Source organism: Aspergillus pseudonomiae (genome assembly GCF_009193645.1).
Source record: "Aspergillus pseudonomiae strain CBS 119388 unplaced genomic scaffold BDV37scaffold_36, whole genome shotgun sequence".
Classification (NCBI taxonomy): Eukaryota; Fungi; Ascomycota; class Eurotiomycetes; order Eurotiales; family Aspergillaceae; genus Aspergillus; species Aspergillus pseudonomiae.
In genome coordinates, this window is record NW_022476028.1 from 17,567 (window position 1) to 34,696 (window position 17,130).

Consider the following 17,130-nt stretch of genomic DNA (forward strand, 5'->3'; position numbering starts at 1 on the left):
GATAGAAGGACCACTGCCAAGCTTAGGGAGCATCGTGTGAGTTCCCTAGCGGCGTTGTATACACAATCAGACTGGAGAATCAGACATTCTAGATACCAATTGGGAAGCCTATGGAGATCCGTGGCGTACAGGACGTCATGGAAATGCGGGGGAGAAACCAAGAGATCGGAGCCTCCACATCTTTATCTCGCAGGTAAATCATCGCTCTTCTCCACAGGAACGCCGTTGGAGATGTGCTCTCTAGCCTTGAGGCGCGGCGGCCTTTAGGCTATAGTCAGTCTCATGTACCAATCCGAAGAGCGCTCGCCCGCCGGTTAATATGGATAAGTATATATCAGACTTCCCCCACCACCACCGGAGCTCCTCCGCAGGTAAACTGCCAATTGTCGTTATATACCGACGGCTGGAACCCCGGCGTTGGTCGCATTGCTGCATGAGTTGCAGGGGGCCTGCTGCGTTGGTGAGGCTAAGTCCCCACGAGGGGGGAACAAATAGCACCACTCGCTCTGATCATTTAATGGCTCCATGTCCCCAAGGTAACAATTGATTTCTTCTCCTCCGGAGATCGCAGTATTTGTTATTAACCCTCTTGAACCAGTTAAGCCCACTAACACGCGACCAACCTCAATCTCCCCATCATGCTCTATGTCGAAGACGACAAGCTCATCTTTCGCTTCGATGACCATCTTCTTTGGATTCAGTCATGGGGTGAGAACGCATTCAGAGTGAGGGCGACGAAGCTCTCATCGATGCCCACCGAAGACTGGGCGCTGTCCACAAAACCCAGCGCAAGTAAGCCCGTCATCGAGACCCCGGAAGGCAAGGAGGCGAGCATCTCCAACGGCAAAATCAGAGCGGTTGTGTCCCAGCGCGGCAAGGTCATCATTTACGACTCCAAGGGAAACAAGCTCCTGGAGGAATACGCTCGTAATCGTCGTGACCCCAAGGATCCGAAATGCAGTGCCTTGGATGTCGAAGCTCGCGAGCTGCGAGGAATCCTAGGGGGCGATTTCCACCTCACCATGCGCTTCGAGTCCCTCGATCCCAAGGAAAAGATCTTCGGGATGGGTCAATACCAACAGCCATCCTTGAACCTCAAGGGTGCTGATGTTGAATTGGCTCATCGCAACTCCCAGGCCAGTGTCCCCTTTGCCATCTCCTCCCTCGGATACGGCTTCTTGTGGAATAACCCGGGGATTGGACGCGCTGTTTTTGGAACAAATACTATGAGCTTCGAGGCATACTCTACCAAGGCGCTGGACTACTGGGTCGTCGCAGGTGACACGCCAGCAGAGATTGAGGAGGCGTATGCTAAGGTGACTGGCTATGTCCCGATGATGCCTGAGTACGGCTTAGGGTTCTGGCAATGCAAGCTCCGGTACTGGAACCAGGAACAGCTGCTTAACGTGGCGAGGGAATACAAACGACGACAGATCCCACTAGACCTGATTGTCATTGACTTCTTCCACTGGAAACATCAAGGCGACTGGAGCTTTGATCCTGAATTCTGGCCCGATCCTGGTAAGTTGTCCTTCGCACCACCACAGATATAAACACCGTCTAACATCTACCTCGAACAATAGATGCTATGATCAAAGAACTCAAGGAGCTGAGCGTGGAGCTAATGGTATCCATCTGGCCTACCGTGGAAACCACGTCCGTGAACTACAAGGAGATGCTCGAGCGAGGCCTCCTAATCCGCCACGATCGCGGCTTGCGAATCGCCATGCAGTGTGATGGCGACATCACCCATTTCGACGCCACCAATCCCGAAGCCCAGAAGTTCATCTGGCAAACTGCGAAGAAGAACTACTACGACAAGGGCATCAAGGTCTTCTGGTTGGACGAGGCGGAGCCCGAATACAGCATCTACGATTTCGATATATATCGCTACCATGCCGGCCCCAACATGCAGATCGGAAACATCTTCCCCAAAGAGTACGCACGGGCATTCTACGAAGGCATGGAGGCTGAAGGGCAACAGAACATCGTGAACCTCCTCCGTTGTGCCTGGGCCGGCAGCCAGAAGTATGGTGCCCTTGTCTGGAGCGGCGACATTGCATCGTCCTGGAGCTCCTTCCGCAATCAACTGGCTGCCGGACTGAACATGGGATTAGCTGGGATCCCTTGGTGGACTACGGATATCGGCGGCTTCCATGGAGGTAACCCGGATGATCCCGCATTCAGGGAGCTTTTTACTCGGTGGTTTCAATGGGGGACGTTCTGTCCGGTGATGCGTCTGCATGGTGACCGCGAACCGAAGCCAGAGGGACAGCCAACTGCGTCGGGATCAGACAATGAGGTCTGGTCGTATGGAGAGGAGATCTACGAGATCTGCAAGAAGTACATTAGCATCCGCGAACAGCTCCGAGACTATACTAGGAGCTTGATGAAAGAAGCCCATGAGAGGGGTTCCCCGGTGATCCGGACTTTGTTCTATGAGTTCCCGGAGGACAAGATCGCATGGGATATCGAGACAGAGTACATGTATGGATCTAAATACCTTGTAGTGCCGGTCCTTGAAGCAGGGCAGCGAAAGATAACTGCCTATCTGCCAGCAGGGGCTTCATGGACATTGTGGGGTGAAGACAAGGTCTACGAGGGAGGCAAGACAGTCGAGGTTGCTTGTCCGATTGAGACAATGCCTGTTTTTGTCAGGGCATAGAGGATTGGTACGAGCGTATAATTTTTCTTGTCATGTATCGATTTGTTACCTGAATATATCCTGCGCATTCTCTGAGTCAACCAAGCCAGTACCTGGTTAGAAGTAGAATACAGAGTACTATCGCATGAGATGCATCTGATCACATTCATGCAAGCGAAGTGGAAACCATATTTTGGAATTAACTGTTAATTAGTTTCAGAATCCCAAACTTTGGGCTTTGAGAAACAGACGCTTCGATAAGAGCTGCCCAAGTATAGGAGGAATTCTGGGATGGAGCCTGCCGCGGAAGCCTGATTAGATGTATGCGTTATGCATGATGGAATCACAAACAATAATTCGATCCTACTAAAAGTGTAAATTGTGACCAAGTCCACTGTATGCGTTCTACGCCACTGATCATTAGCCAATATGGGTCCGGCGAAGCCTTCTCAGCCGAACCCAGAAAGTGGCTGAGGAACCTGGCCATTGAGATGGCTCATTTTTCATTTTTTTTCTCTTCTTAGCAGGAAAATGGAAGTTGATGATTCAATTATGAGGAAGCCATGATCTCATCCTATACTTATTGATGAGCACTCAAGAGTTGGATTGTGATGTATCTGAATCCGCCAAAAGCATCACGCAGCACGTGTGCCCACGCTGATCATATCAGGCTCATTGTTGGCAACTTGGCAATAGCATGCCAGTGGTAGCCGCTCCCCTCCCGGCTCAAGCGGAAAGATGAGGGGAAAGGTGAGGAGTCAGTGGAGCAGGCTAGGTCATGTTTTGTGTTGGGTAGAAAATCTTGACCGGCACCTTGCCGGGCACGAAATTGCAAGTACGATGCATCAGAGGGCCGGTGACACAGTCTTTCCTCCCCATTCTTGGGCCTCTTCTCTTCTCCCTCTTCCTCACGTTGCGACGATGTTGGAAGCGAGTTATTGGGAAGTTCCAACAAGCTCATGCCTAATATTAGAACCTGTAATTGTACCACAGCATTTAGCGGGTGTTAATCCGAGACACCGGCTTCGAGTAGTGCGACAGAACAACGATACATTCTTCCCAGATTCAGCACTAATTTGACAACTCTCGGTTAGACAGGCAGTCTAGGAGCGGGACCAGGAGGTGACTGTGAAGCAGTTCAAACCAGCATGGGGCCCGTGGATCGCGGTCCATATCGCTTATTTGCCCAGCCGTAAGGGGATGGGGCACATTTCCCAGCTTACGGACGGGATGGCAATGCGCTTAACCTGTGTGCTGGGACCCTAGGCTGAAAAGCTGGGCCTGGAATGGATGGCGCCTGCCGATAGAGTTCCGACAGCCGGGTAGAAACCGTGCACACAACCCGCATTGCTCACAGCCGAGCCCATAGTTAACTGACTAGACGATCACTAAGTTATACTAGTAGATCGCTAGTTCTGCTGTATTTCTAATATCATGGACGCTTCCATGAGCAATTTTGCGCAACGGTACTTTTGTTTCTCTCGTCACTGTGAGATCATGGCCCCGATGAAGATAGTTGCAACTATTACCGGAAGTCTGACCAGTCCACTGGGCACGCAGGCGTCAGTAAGCTTTTCTGCGCGATGAAAGTTCACTCTGTAAGGGTTAGTTGCTCACCTAGTCTCGAAGGGTACCAGTGGTAATGAACCCACGAGATGTTGCTGGAAGGATTCATCGTGAGGGGCCCGCTAAGCACTTTCTTGCTTCCTTCTCGAGTCATGCTCGGTCTGATCGTCTCCTCTGTGATTGTGAACGGCAAATGATTATGCTTTCGGGGGTATGGTGTGTAGTGCGTAATGGCAGCCATACTCTCCTGGATCGGCAGTAGATGACAAGAGACTCCGTTAGTGAAGAAGTCACTTGCGGTGGTGGACAAAGAAATGAACAATACAACTACGTTGGCTTGACCCAAAAAGGCAAGGGGTTGTCACGGGCTCTCATCATCCTCAGGCCGCTGCGGTTTCACAACCACCAACCCTATTTTTGAGGTTTCTAAATGCAAGTTATTTATGGTTACATTCACTCCGTGAAACTTCAATGGCTGGAAAGCTATCAGGACCATCAACCACTCAGGTAATCTATGATCAAGATGAGGTAGCCGTGTGCAGCAACACGAACCGTCTGAGTAAGGAAGGGGTGTACTGACGGCCGCTCTTGGTGAAACTCATTGATGGAAAGAATGCTTGAGTTGCTCTGTCAATTACTGGATTATGCTTCCCACCCATACAGAGATACGATTTATGCAAGGAACATCCATGACCACGAGGGTGCAAGCGGGGGCAAAGATGTCGCGCGAACCGCTCCGGATTTGACATTGACCAGATTGATAGCCCAGTCAGCTTGCCTCCAAGTGCTCCATGAATGCTTCGAGCTGACGACCTATCTACATGGATATGGAGGAAAATGCCGCAGATGGCCCGAATATGCCCACTCAGTGGATACGCGGGTGGCGTTAATCTGACCAGACCTCCGCCATCAGGATCACAGAGCCACTCCGAAGGGGAGAGTGGACTAGTATAGTCTGGTATCTACAGATAGACCAGATATACCAACAAGTACGGTATCAGTCAGTTACTCTATCTGTGACAGTTTCGACGTAATACAGCGAAAGGTCGCTGGACGTTACAACCGGTCGTGTTTTGTAAATCTCGAGTATGTTGTCACCTCCTAATCGGGACAGTCTTTATCCAGTGCATTGACGGCGAACCTTCGAATTGTTATCTGACAGACCGTTTCACCAAAGCCCGAAAAGGGCCTTGCAACCCCTCTTCACATCACTGTCTTGCATTTTTTTCTGTGGGACTCTTTGCACTGATAGTCTTTGAGCAAAGTCAAATCACCCGGTCTCATGTCCCGCAACCCACCCCACACTGGTCCTGTCGTCAAAGTATCTGCAGTGGTGGGCCATATGACAAACTATTCCGACCGGAATGAGGCAACCCCCAGCACAGTCACGTTCCCCGATGGCTCACTAAAACAAAGAATGGAATACTATAGGTAAGGGTTCCAGATTCCAGATTCCAGCAGATCAGTGGATACCGCGTGTCAGCGGGAGTCCAAGATATCCCTCAGTCGATGATGTGCAACGGCTTTCTTAGCCATACGCAAATTGAAAATCCGATGCTTGGCCGTGCCGCATCCCGGTGTTTCTCGACGCCACTGCGTTTCTACCAGGATCATGTTTCATTCTAGGATCACGGACTAGTATGTATGGGGATATCCCAGGCGGGGGGGGAAGGGTTGCCAAACAAGATGTTCGAGATGCCGTCTTTTTGGTTTTCATTCACCGTGGCATCCCTGCAGAAGCCAAAGACCGGACCCGCAAGTCAATTGGATACAATGGGGAGGCGGATGGCTTCCCACTCCTGCCGGGCGGAAAGTCACCCGTTCTGCTTGAAAGAATCAGTACGAGGTGGCTTTGGGCATCTTTGAATCTACGTAGTTGTTCTTCGTATAGCGGTGGGACTGAGGAGATCCCGACTTCATGGACCTGGAACCTAGACAACGTTCAACCCTTGCCATGGGTTCAGGTTGTGACAAAGAGAGAGACATTGGCGATATCTCCTACTCTTTCGAGGTTGGGGGGCTTCTCCATTTGGTATTTTGCAGGGTCAGATACCACTAGATTGGGATTGTGGCGTCACAACGATGCCGCTTCTGCTTTGGCAGTTGGGGGGGGGGGAAGGGCAATGAGGAGGAACCAAATATACACTATGAAGCATCTTCTAGACCTCACGTTGGGCATCAGCCATCGGCCTTCTTTTATTATTTTTTATTTTCCTCGACAGGGGACTTGGATGTATAGCTCCACCGACTAGGAAAGAGACTATCAAAAGGGCGAGACATGGTACACGAATACATAGGCGTAGGATTTATTGAACCACTATCGAGTCGTAGGTCCAACCTGGCCAAGGGACTGACTGTCATGGATGAATATGTTATGCATAAATTGGCTATATACGAATGCGACATACATAGTCGTTGTCCGAATCCCTGAGTTAGGTTTAGGGCAAGGTTAACCAGCACAAGTCCGACGGAGCAAAATCCAGACTTTACGGAGTTGTTAGAGGCTGAAGGGAGTCTAAACCGGAACGGGGAGATTCGGGCACTTGGGCGAATCGGGAACCACTTGGTCCCCGACACCTTTTCTCACTTATAAAGCCCGAGAAATAAAAAAAAAAAAAAAAAATGGACGCCGCCCAGAAGCCCACCCAGGTACCCCCTTCGTATTCTCTGACAAGCGCTTTCTCCTCTCCACCCCCCCCTTTTAGGTATGGAGCAAGTCTTAGCCTGTCGTAAACACACACACACACACCACGCTCAAGGTTGAGGAAACTTGGGTCGTGGCTTTCAACGTCATTCATGGTCCCAAGGATCCAGATTATTGCTTCCCTCGACTCCAGGAGTTACGAGGTTACAGCTACTACTACCCGCCAAGTTCAACCAGATTTAGCTTCTTGGTATCTAGGTTCATTTAGCCATCCCATGGGAAAGGTTCACCGTTTTTACGGGTATGAGTTAAAAATCGATTCTGACAAAAAACGATGGACCCAAGATTTTGGCATGTGTACTTGAATACTGACTCTTTCTACCAACGTCTTTTGGTTCTTAAGCTTCTCGGTGGGGTATCATCATTTCCTCGACTCGAGGTTATCTTGATTGTACCCTTTCTTTCGGTTTTTTTTGGGACAAATACATATATACACGGAACATATATATATAATACAGTTGACCAGTCCATGAAACCCATGAGGGCGGTCACTGTGTATTGGGGTATTTTCTGTATGTATGGAATGGTATCTTATGCAGCCCTGTATTTTGTCTGTTACAAGCTGCCGATCATTTCGCAGTACCCTACTGTATGGATGGATGACAGCTCCGTTGTTACTCATTGCTCTAGAACATCATTCCATCTCGACTCCTACTCGATTGAGACAGGACTCGGGATCTAGAAGCGATTTCCTTGTCAAACAAATAGTAGTAGATCTATTGACGCAATCCTTCGCGGTTCACGATTCAATATGGAATGTACGCAGCGACGCTAGACCTGTCCTTGGCATGGATCTCGTTTCTTTTTTCTTTTTTTTTTTTTTAATCTGGTTTTCATCCTTTGATCCGTACAAACAAGTCAAACTCCGTCCCCGAGAGGTGCTCGGGCCTCTTGAGGTTCGCAGTGTCCCGACAGTCAGGAAACAGCTGCGGATGCGAGAGCGCCGTTCGCTCCACTCTAATTACCCCCCCTACAGGGTATCCTGCATCGGGAATCCTGGCTCATTGGCTTTTTGGGGTTACACAGCATCGAACAACCTGCGTAAAAGAGATATTACTACTTAGCCCAAGGGTTCTCATCCATGTCAAACCCCAGACATGTCCTGAAACGTGCTGATGGTCGCTTGGCGTGCTACATGGAATTATCTGTGGCCGACATCCAACAGAGCATCATACCATGCATGCTTTATCTGACTTGAGCCTTTACCCTCATGCATGGATAGAAAGGGGAATAATAAAAAAAGGGAAACCCGCCTCGAGACTACGTCGTAAGCCCGAATGTTTGGTACGGCTAGTAGTGATGCCCCAGGCATCCAATCCTAGTTCATCTATTATACTCTGTCATGAAGAGATTGATGTATCACGGCTTTTTAGGCAATTGACAGAGTCGATCGCCTTTGTCCTGCAGGATGTTCAAGAACTAGGATAAGAGAACTCAAATACGTGCCGGGCCTTTGATTGGTACCAGCCTGAGGGTAACCGCCGGCGACCATTCGGGTTCCAAAACTCTAACAGTCAGCGCGTTCTACCTACTAGCGTATCGCATTGTCAAAGGTTCCCACTCCACTAAGTGCTTTCCGATCAATCAATAGTCAAATATCAGTTTTCGGGTCAGCCGTTGACCAGGTAATATGACCTGTCTGTTTGGACCTGCGGGAAATGAGGATCGAAGCCGGAGTCGTATTCTTCTTTCTGTGTTCTTTCCCCTTTCTCTGGAATTCTCCTGGCATGGATGTATCCAACAGGCCTCGAGTAATATTTAGGTTGACCGGGAAGATCCAACGTGTATACGTAAGAAGCATGGATGGGGTCGTGTGTATTCTAGTTCTTTGTTTGCTGCGTACCACGAGGGTGGATCGCAAGGACCCGTCCACATGGCAATTCAACGACCGCCCACAGATGTGAAATGGCGTTACCACATTGGCTCCCTCGCCCAAAGATCGTCTGACTCCTAGGAGATAATAGGTAAGAGGAGACCGAGGGTCCCCGAGGAACTCCATGGGCATCATCGGTGCTCGACAATGTACTAGACTAGTTTCACTGCCCCAAACAGTAAACGAGGCTCAGGGCGAGATCACACTTAAACAAACGTCAGGGAATAGCGGTTTCCCCACTATTTGCCACGAACTGGGTCCTTGGGGGAAGCATAGTGCGGCATGTTAGTCTAACCACCAGCTTGAAAATGGAGAATAATATCTCGATCGAGGATCGGTAAGATGAATAATTCTTGTCAAGCGAAATTGGATGTGTGACGGTTTGATCATTGTTTGTCGACAGTTGTTCTTCACAACTTACCAGTCACCTGGATCGCTTTGTTTCAGCGTTACCGGAATAGGAAGCTCCTTTATTGTCTGGATGATCCATGTGAGCACATGGGACGCTCTCCGAGGAAAGGGAATTGAGGTCACCTCGGATTCTCACGAAGAAAAAGATCCCGCCTATCTTTACCCAAACAGGACGGGATCCACCTGCCCCAGAATGACAAATACCTTAATTATGCTGGCCAATCAGTCAGCTCGATCGAGGCTCACGTCATGCGGTCTATGCACCCTAAATAGTCGCCCGCTTGGACGAAGGATCGACCATACCGGTTAAATTGGTTATGATATTTGACTGATCACTGCATCATCTGTACTTCGTACTTGGAGTAATTAATTTCATTTAATTGAGCAGGGTTATTTTTGGAAAAAAAAAAAAAAGTAAGGGAAAAATTTGTATGCCGTAATACAGTTGATATTCCAGCTCGTGGTATCTGCCATGTGTAGTGGACCTTGTCATATTGGCTGTCATGTAATTTATGGTTCCTATGGTGCATATAGTTTGTATACCGCTCCAGTGTGACAGTTTTGACAGCGCCAGATATCCACTGTACTGCATGTTTCCCCCTCGAGAGGTGTGATTGAGTCCTGCCCTTTTGCATGACTGGGCTTCCTTCGAAAGTCAATCCGACAGCATTTCACTAGTTTACGGAGAGACTCGGCAGCATCGGGCATGTTACTTATCATCGCAGTGAAATGAGCCTTCCATTACATATGGTCGATCTCTTCGCGTCCTGATCGCTTCCTTGCCGAAGCTTAATACTCCCTTTCCACTGCCTTGGAACTCAGTCCTCATCAATGACTTCCAGATCGGCCAATCAGTCTTGTCTGTCTGACTGATCGGAGAATAATTCTCCGATGGCATTTCCCGATCGATGATATTAGCATCTGTGGATATGGGAGGAACGATAGTGCTCTATAGTTCAATATAATTGCTTTTTCCATCGTGATTGTTTTCTTTTGCTGCCCTCCCCACTGTGAACACCAGCACAGCGGCACCGTCCTGTGCGCAGGATCCTCGATTCATGGGTAAGAGTCGGGGTCAATCCAATCAGAGAAGCCGGATTTACGGTTCAATGCCATTCTTCTGAATGATCCATTCATTCCCTATCTATTTGCGGAAGTTCCCGACTTCCCCGTCTATCTATTAACCCTCTTTCAGCCGGTTCGTTCGAGCACAGCTGCATGGTGATGCATGGACTAGGAGATGGAGGGTCAACAGCCAAACGGAGCATTGTACGGTGGAAGGCGAATGGAAGGCGAAATGGAGACTGCATGAAGGGGACCCATGAGATCTGTCAATCGTCATCCTGCCGCGGCGGGCACAGTTGAGCTGAGTTTGGACCCAGTATTCAGCAGCGAACGTGAGTCAGGAACATGAACTGAAGCCGGTGGTTGGACACCGTCACCCCTCTGGCCTTTGCTATCAGGTACTTTTGTCCATAGGCCTGCTCTTTGAGTTTGGTGGGATCCTGACTATTTGTAACTGCATTGAGATGATCATACCTGTAAACTCAGCAATCTCTCCGAACGAAACCTTTTTGTCCTTCACAGTAATACCAATCAATAGTTGAAAAAAAGGCCAAGCATATACTTCTTTGAGGCGCAGATACGGATGCTGGACGCGAACAATGGCTGTGTTTGTTCGATGGAGCTGAGCATCAGAGCTGGATGACCTCACAGCCTGCCTAATTGGGAGGGCGATGCGGATGACTAAGCCCATGGGACCGTCTTGGAAAAAGTTCGGCAACTTGCGAAGCCACTGGCACCGAGGCAAAGGTTCCCTCCATTCGAGATTCACGATCTCCACGACGATCTTGCCCGAGTCGAGGAAAGCGAAGTCTAATGATTCCAAATTGTCAGAATTAGACGCACTGCGCCAATCATGGCCCCCACACCAACGGTTCATGTTCTCAGTAACGGCCCACGGGGAGTGGAGAGATAAAGTGAACATGGCTGGCTGAGGATTTGGATCCAGTGGTGTTTTCTCATCCTTCGTCACCCTTTTTTTTGGCTTCTGATTTGTGTTCTGCTGTCCTTGACTATTGCCTTATTTGTTGATTGTAATTAAAGAGAACAAAAAAAGGGAATTACTACCTGTCAATAATGCCTTGTTCCTTCCCACCCTTTCCCATTGCCGGTCAACTAGCTACCAGGCTAAGGTTGGCACCTCTTAAAACAGACTAAGAGCGATGCACTATCAATGCACGAAAGGATCTGTCCACCATGACTGGGCAGGGATACTGCCCGTCAGCAGTGGGTCCCCGAAGTCGCCGTTTCTTGTTGGGAAGGCACTGCTGTTGCCCGGAGCTATGGCCATGAAGCTTTTGTCTGCCTTGATCGCGAGATGATACCAATTCGACCACACTAGCTTAACACTAACTCAATATGTTTGCATAATTTTTTTTAAATCCAACTACTATGGAGTATACTGAGAAGGATCGATTATATTTGATATACACTTACTAGAGAAGAATATATTACACTGTGGTGCTAGTATCATTTTATAATATTATCAGATATATATTATTGTTATTTTCTTCACGGAATTGTTTCTCCCTTTTCCACATACATACTACCCCCCTTTTTTCCTATTTTCCTACTCTGTATTTTTCTATTTTTTACTTTTTAATATCCCAGAATATCTAATTCTAACCATGGAAAAAAAAAAAAAAAAAAAAAAAAAAAAGACTGCCCCGCTCACCCAACACATCAGACTTTTCCTTATTCGCTTACCACAGACCGTTTCTGCCGCTCCCGTTCTCCTGTCAGGGCCCTGAACCTAGACGAGCATAGGCCAACCTCATATTCAAGGTGTCGAGTGTGGATCGGCCATAGCACTAGGACCACGGAGATGATCGGACCTTAATTTTTTGTTCCTTTTTTCCCTTTTTGCCTCTCGTAGTCTACTCCGTAATGATTGATACCGTGGGGTCATCTTCGCACTCACTTTCCAGTACCCCATTTAATTAAATCATTTTTTGTGTCGAGACGTGTGACTGACTCAAGAACGACTGTTCTCTGCCATTCCGACGACACTTTCCCCTGAACATGGTCTCCACTGCATATACGAGAAGATGGACTAAAATGATAAAAATAAAAGAATAGGTCACCTGAATGGAGGCTGATTTGCACTAATATGGAAACCACGACGTGTCTGTTCGTACAGATACTACAGTTCCTAGACATTAACGCCGATATGGCGGCATCGGAGTTAAAACCCCGTAGGAGTACTTGGGATGGTGGACATACATACATACATATGTATAATAATTATAGAGGAGATCGTGACCAGGGTAAGCCTTACGAGGGTGTGGTTAACAAAGTCTTTCCGCTCCCCCCGGAAGGTCTCATGTTGTTGTCTCTCATACAATGAATGACTCGCGATGTCGGTTTGGTGTACACCTAAAAAGCAAATAGGAAATAAAAAGCGAAGTCGATGCATATTCATGTTTCACACACAAGTCATTAGTACTACAGGGATCCCTGTTGCAACACCAGTCTTGTGGTAGAGTCTGTTACTATGGCATATAGTGGCAAATCTCTCCCCCACGATCCGGAAATTCCCCCTAGTCTTTTTCTTTTCTTTTTTTTAAGAAAAAAAAATATATATATATATATATAATTAATTTGAGTGAAGTTGTGCATGGGTGTGCTTCAAAATTATTACCCTGTCAATTCGTACGGAGTAGGCTAAAGTTGGGTCTTACCCAAAGAAGATACTGCAAAGAATCTTTAGCCTCTCCCTCGTTTCTCCACTTGAGTATTTTATGTTATTACGTTGACACCCTCCAGGAGTATCCAGGTATGTCGGGTACTCCGTACTGTAAGTTTATCCATACATACCGGGCTCCATATTTAGATAAACAATGTACATTGGTTTTACGTACAATACCTTAAGTGAACATGGCCAACAATGAAGGAATCTTGGGGGGATAAATGATCCTGTGACTCTAGGGATAACATTTAGAGCTCCTATGGAGTAAGGCAACAAGCGATAATCTCGGTTAGAGGGTGACAAACCCCCTTCCATGTCGAGTACTCAGAGTATGAGAGTGTGTCCCAGGTAAAGTCAGAAGTTACCTAGCATACAACATTACATACAGAATTGATCAGGAGTAGTGTGACAATACACTGGCGGTAACGAAACTTGCGGGAGGGGGAAAATAAAATAGAATAAAAAAAATAATTTTATTATTATTAACAAATAAAAAAAATCACGCCAAAAAATAATATTTCATTTTTAATAATTTTTTTATTTCTATTTTATTTTAATATTTTTATACCTCCGACAACTGTCAGCTCCGAGATCTTGGTTCAAGATCTTCTCCTATAGCGTGCTGTAAGTGTGGAGCAGTAGTCCATTTTTCTCTGACCCGTCTCCCTGGTCATTGTACCTATTCTCTGATTATTGCTATAAAACTGATCATACCTCATCCCTCGTCCTGCTTGTTCATCACTTCAAAATTTCCCGTCTCTTCCCCTTACCCTTCTGGAGATATATCTACCACCTGGACCGTCGTACCTTTCGAACCTTAAATTCTTTCAATCCATCCACCAAGCCAATCTCTTCCAGAATCCAGGTACCCGGTTATCCTTTTCCAACATACACATACATATAAGCACTTGTGGGATTTAATCTCTGGTGCACTAAGTCGAAAACCCCCACCATCGGTAAGCACTCAACCTCCCTTATTATATTAACTGTCAACCTTCCCCGCCTTCTGTGCCTTTTTTTAATTTACTGGCACTTCTGCATCTTTATTACTTTGCCTTCCCACAACTTCAGATCACTCGTGCCCTTCTCTTACTTATATCCATCTGACTGACTGTCACAGGGAACAAAGTGACAAAGTGAAAAGAACCTCTTAAAAAAATATCAGAGCCTTTGTCTACAATGGCACCTTCTCACCGCCGTGGACCTTGGGTCCCTGAAGAGGATCAATTGCTACTTCAGTTGGTTCGGGAACAAGGCCCCAACAACTGGGTGCGCATTTCGCAGCACATGCACTACCGGTCTCCCAAGCAATGCCGGGAACGATTCCACCAGAATCTCAAGCCATCTTTGAACCGCGAGCCCATCTCCGCTGATGAGGGTCTGATGATTGAGCGGATGGTGAACGAAATGGGCAAGCGGTGGGCGGAAATTGCCCGACGACTCGGCAATCGCAGCGACAACGCAGTAAAGAACTGGTGGAACGGCAGTATGAACCGCAAGAGGAGAGGCCTCCCCACTTCAAGCACCTCACACATCTCACGCACTTTCAATGGTCGGATTGAAGCCCCATATGCGCGCGCCTCCGTGTCTTTGAGCAGCCCGATCAGCCGGTCTCGCTTTACTTCTATCTCGACCGATAGACCTCTTACGTCCTGGTCGAGGCGGGACTCCACCTCGACCACTTCCCTGGACGGCCCTCGCCAATTGACGCCTATCTACACTCTCCCCGCTCTCAACCGCCCGGTCGACACCCCTTTGACCTCGCCTGCTTACTCGGAGGCTTCTCACACTCCCTCTCTTGAGCCACCATCCATGGTCTCAGACCACAACTCAGTTTCCTCCGCATCCCCTAGGACCATCTCATCGCCACAGCTCCTGCCATTCCCCGTGGACACCCGCCAACAATATGGCGAGTTCCGCAAGCAGAGTTCATTGGATGACGTCTACATCTATCCAACCCCGAAGAAGCTGGACACATTTGCCGATCTGCCCTTCAAATCCAGATGGGTTTCGGACAACCAGCCTTGGAACCAGCACTCAACCTCATTGTCGCAGACCTGGCTTGTTGCCCCCGAAGAGTCCCGACCAGAGGCACCTAAAGCCGAATCCCCACGTGATTCGCGTATGGGTCTCAACAACCTGCTGAACTAATGACGATTCTTCGGTTTTGGAATGATCGTATGACTTCTTTCGCATACCTTTTTTTGTCTTGATTTGCTTCATTTCGGATGATATCCTGGAAGCGTTCTGTATATGCTTGACCGACCCCTTGTCACTCTTTTGACCTTTGAATTTTTTTTCCTTTGGTTTTTTCTTTTTTCTTTTTCATTTTTTGCATTTCCTTTGTATCTATATCATGTACATTTTGGATGATTTTCGTATATATCCACGGCGGGTCACGTGGTAATTTGGTGCCGCTTTGGTTTGGGACAAAAGCATGTTCGGAGAATTGTTGATTCTACGGTCATCGTTGGGTGGATGACTACTTGGATGGTTTAGAGAAAAGACGGAAGTGATGGACGGACTGTTTCCTTCTGCATGTGTATAGGTCTGTGTTTCCGGATACACGGTTGTATCCACTCTGTGTGTGCTTGGACTTTAATAATACCCCTGGCTGTTGATTGTTGGTTACAATGAATCTTATGATGCTTCTAATTCTTGTGTATGATATTGAGTCTTAATTGATCTTTTTCCCTCTGGAAGTCTTCTCCGGTCTGGCCGTACATTCTTGGATGGGCACGGCAGTTGGGTGGGATCCCCACCGTTAACCCTTCAGCTGAACTCCCTTTTTGTGGCTGGCTGTCATCGGCATTCATCTACGACTGTTCCTCACGAGGAGGACGCAAGGGGGTCGGCCGAGTGACATCCGAAAACGAGCAGCGAGGGACGATATCATTTCTACAGAGAGAAAATCGAATAAAAATCATTCGGTATAAAAAAAAAAAAAACCCCCCCAAACTGAAAAAAAAAAAAAAGAAAAAAAAAGAGAAAAAAGAAAGAAAGAAAGAAAGAAAGAAAAAGAAAAAAAGAAAAGAAAAATTTCCACGCCAACATTTTGCATGTATACCACGCTCGGCTGGGAAGTTGCGATCGATAGATCAATTTCCAATCCAGCTGACGAGTTGTCATCCATCCACTACGGATCCTTCCAGGCATGGCCCAAATGAATGGATAGAAAACCAGGACGGAGGATGGTTCATGCAAATCGCGTCTCGGTCCAGGGCGCTTGGAAGCTCTCAATGGTTCACCATCCAAACTTTGACGTGCAGTAGGTTCCCATTAATTGGGGTCGCTTTTTCGGACGATAGCTCTGTTGGAAGGTAAGATTCCTCTTGCCCAAAGTTTATCGCGGGATGATGACAATGGGCTTGAGCGTTGGTGGTGCTGTTCCCCCCTTCCCTTTGATATCTCCCTGTGCATCATCGCCAACGGTTTCAGGAGGATCTACAATCTACACGCCTGCCGATGCTGCAGACTTGACCGAGAACCCTTCTACGTGGTGGTTGTATCCACTGGGTATGTCGGCATGCATGTACATCCTGTGCCTCGCAATCAGTTAAAACTTTCCGCAATGGATCTCTTACCTTGCCGGGTGTTCTCGACGTCCTTACCGAAATGGGATCTACATACATGTGCTCTCGGGCTAGTAACATGACCGAGGGATTGGGTTACAATGCAGGAAACCAGATCCAGGAAAAAGCAAACAAAGGCAAAGAACACCAACAATCAATAGAATTCAAAAAACCAAACAGACACCAGCCACTCTGCGTGTGTGCCACCCTGGTCAGCTCACCTCACTATCTCACTCTAGTTCTTTAGCCTCGACGGGCTGTGCGAATGGTAATCGAAGGATGACCTCAACACTCGACAACCGTTCCCTGTCCGACTTGCCACAGTGCCACAGAGAGATCGGTGTCCAAGCCACAACTAGCTTGGCTGGATTGCTGATTCGGATGTATGTGTGATAGAATCATAATCACTGCGAGCGTGTCGATTTGGTACGTGTACGGATATAGTAGTACTCCGACCTACAGACATACATTCCCACTGTGCTCACTCCAGCCAGCCATTATTCCCCTCTTACACGTCTTTGCAAGATAGGGCAACCGAGCATGTTAATCATTGAACCCAAAATCACTCAGTTCCAAGTTTTTTTTTCGATTTTTTTTTTTTTTTTTTTT

General features: G+C 47.7%; 3 protein-coding genes across 3 annotated transcripts; 2 read left to right on the top strand and 1 right to left on the bottom strand.

Moving 5' to 3' along the window:
- Window positions 1-638: 638 nt before the first annotated feature.
- Window positions 639-2,665, top strand: BDV37DRAFT_294272 (putative glycosyl hydrolase; the record flags this gene model as incomplete). The annotated part of the gene is made up of 2 exons (XM_032089602.1): window positions 639-1,521; window positions 1,584-2,665. 2 exons carry the CDS (start codon window positions 639-641, stop codon window positions 2,663-2,665), a joined length of 1,965 nt encoding a protein of 654 aa, XP_031941043.1.
- A 7,386-nt stretch (window positions 2,666-10,051) lies between these two features.
- On the bottom strand, window positions 10,052-11,272 carry BDV37DRAFT_249123 (uncharacterized protein). Its single transcript, XM_032082047.1, has one exon. The coding sequence runs from the start codon at window positions 11,183-11,185 to the stop codon at window positions 10,658-10,660; it is 528 nt and encodes a 175-aa protein (XP_031941044.1). The 5' UTR covers window positions 11,186-11,272; the 3' UTR covers window positions 10,052-10,657.
- Window positions 11,273-13,819: 2,547 nt separating this feature from the next.
- flbD (putative MYB family conidiophore development protein FlbD) lies at window positions 13,820-15,847 on the top strand. The gene is made up of 2 exons (XM_032082048.1): window positions 13,820-13,905; window positions 14,070-15,847. Exon 2 carries the CDS (start codon window positions 14,129-14,131, stop codon window positions 15,098-15,100), a length of 972 nt encoding a protein of 323 aa, XP_031941045.1. The 5' UTR covers window positions 13,820-13,905; window positions 14,070-14,128; the 3' UTR covers window positions 15,101-15,847.
- Window positions 15,848-17,130: the final 1,283 nt, after the last annotated feature.

Excerpts from the sequence above, each read along its gene's own strand:
- flbD (XM_032082048.1), top strand. The coding sequence starts at position 14,129 with ATGGCACCTTCTCACCGCCGTGGACCTTGGGTCCCTGAAGAGGATCAA.
- BDV37DRAFT_249123 (XM_032082047.1), bottom strand. The coding sequence starts at position 11,185 with ATGTTCACTTTATCTCTCCACTCCCCGTGGGCCGTTACTGAGAACATG.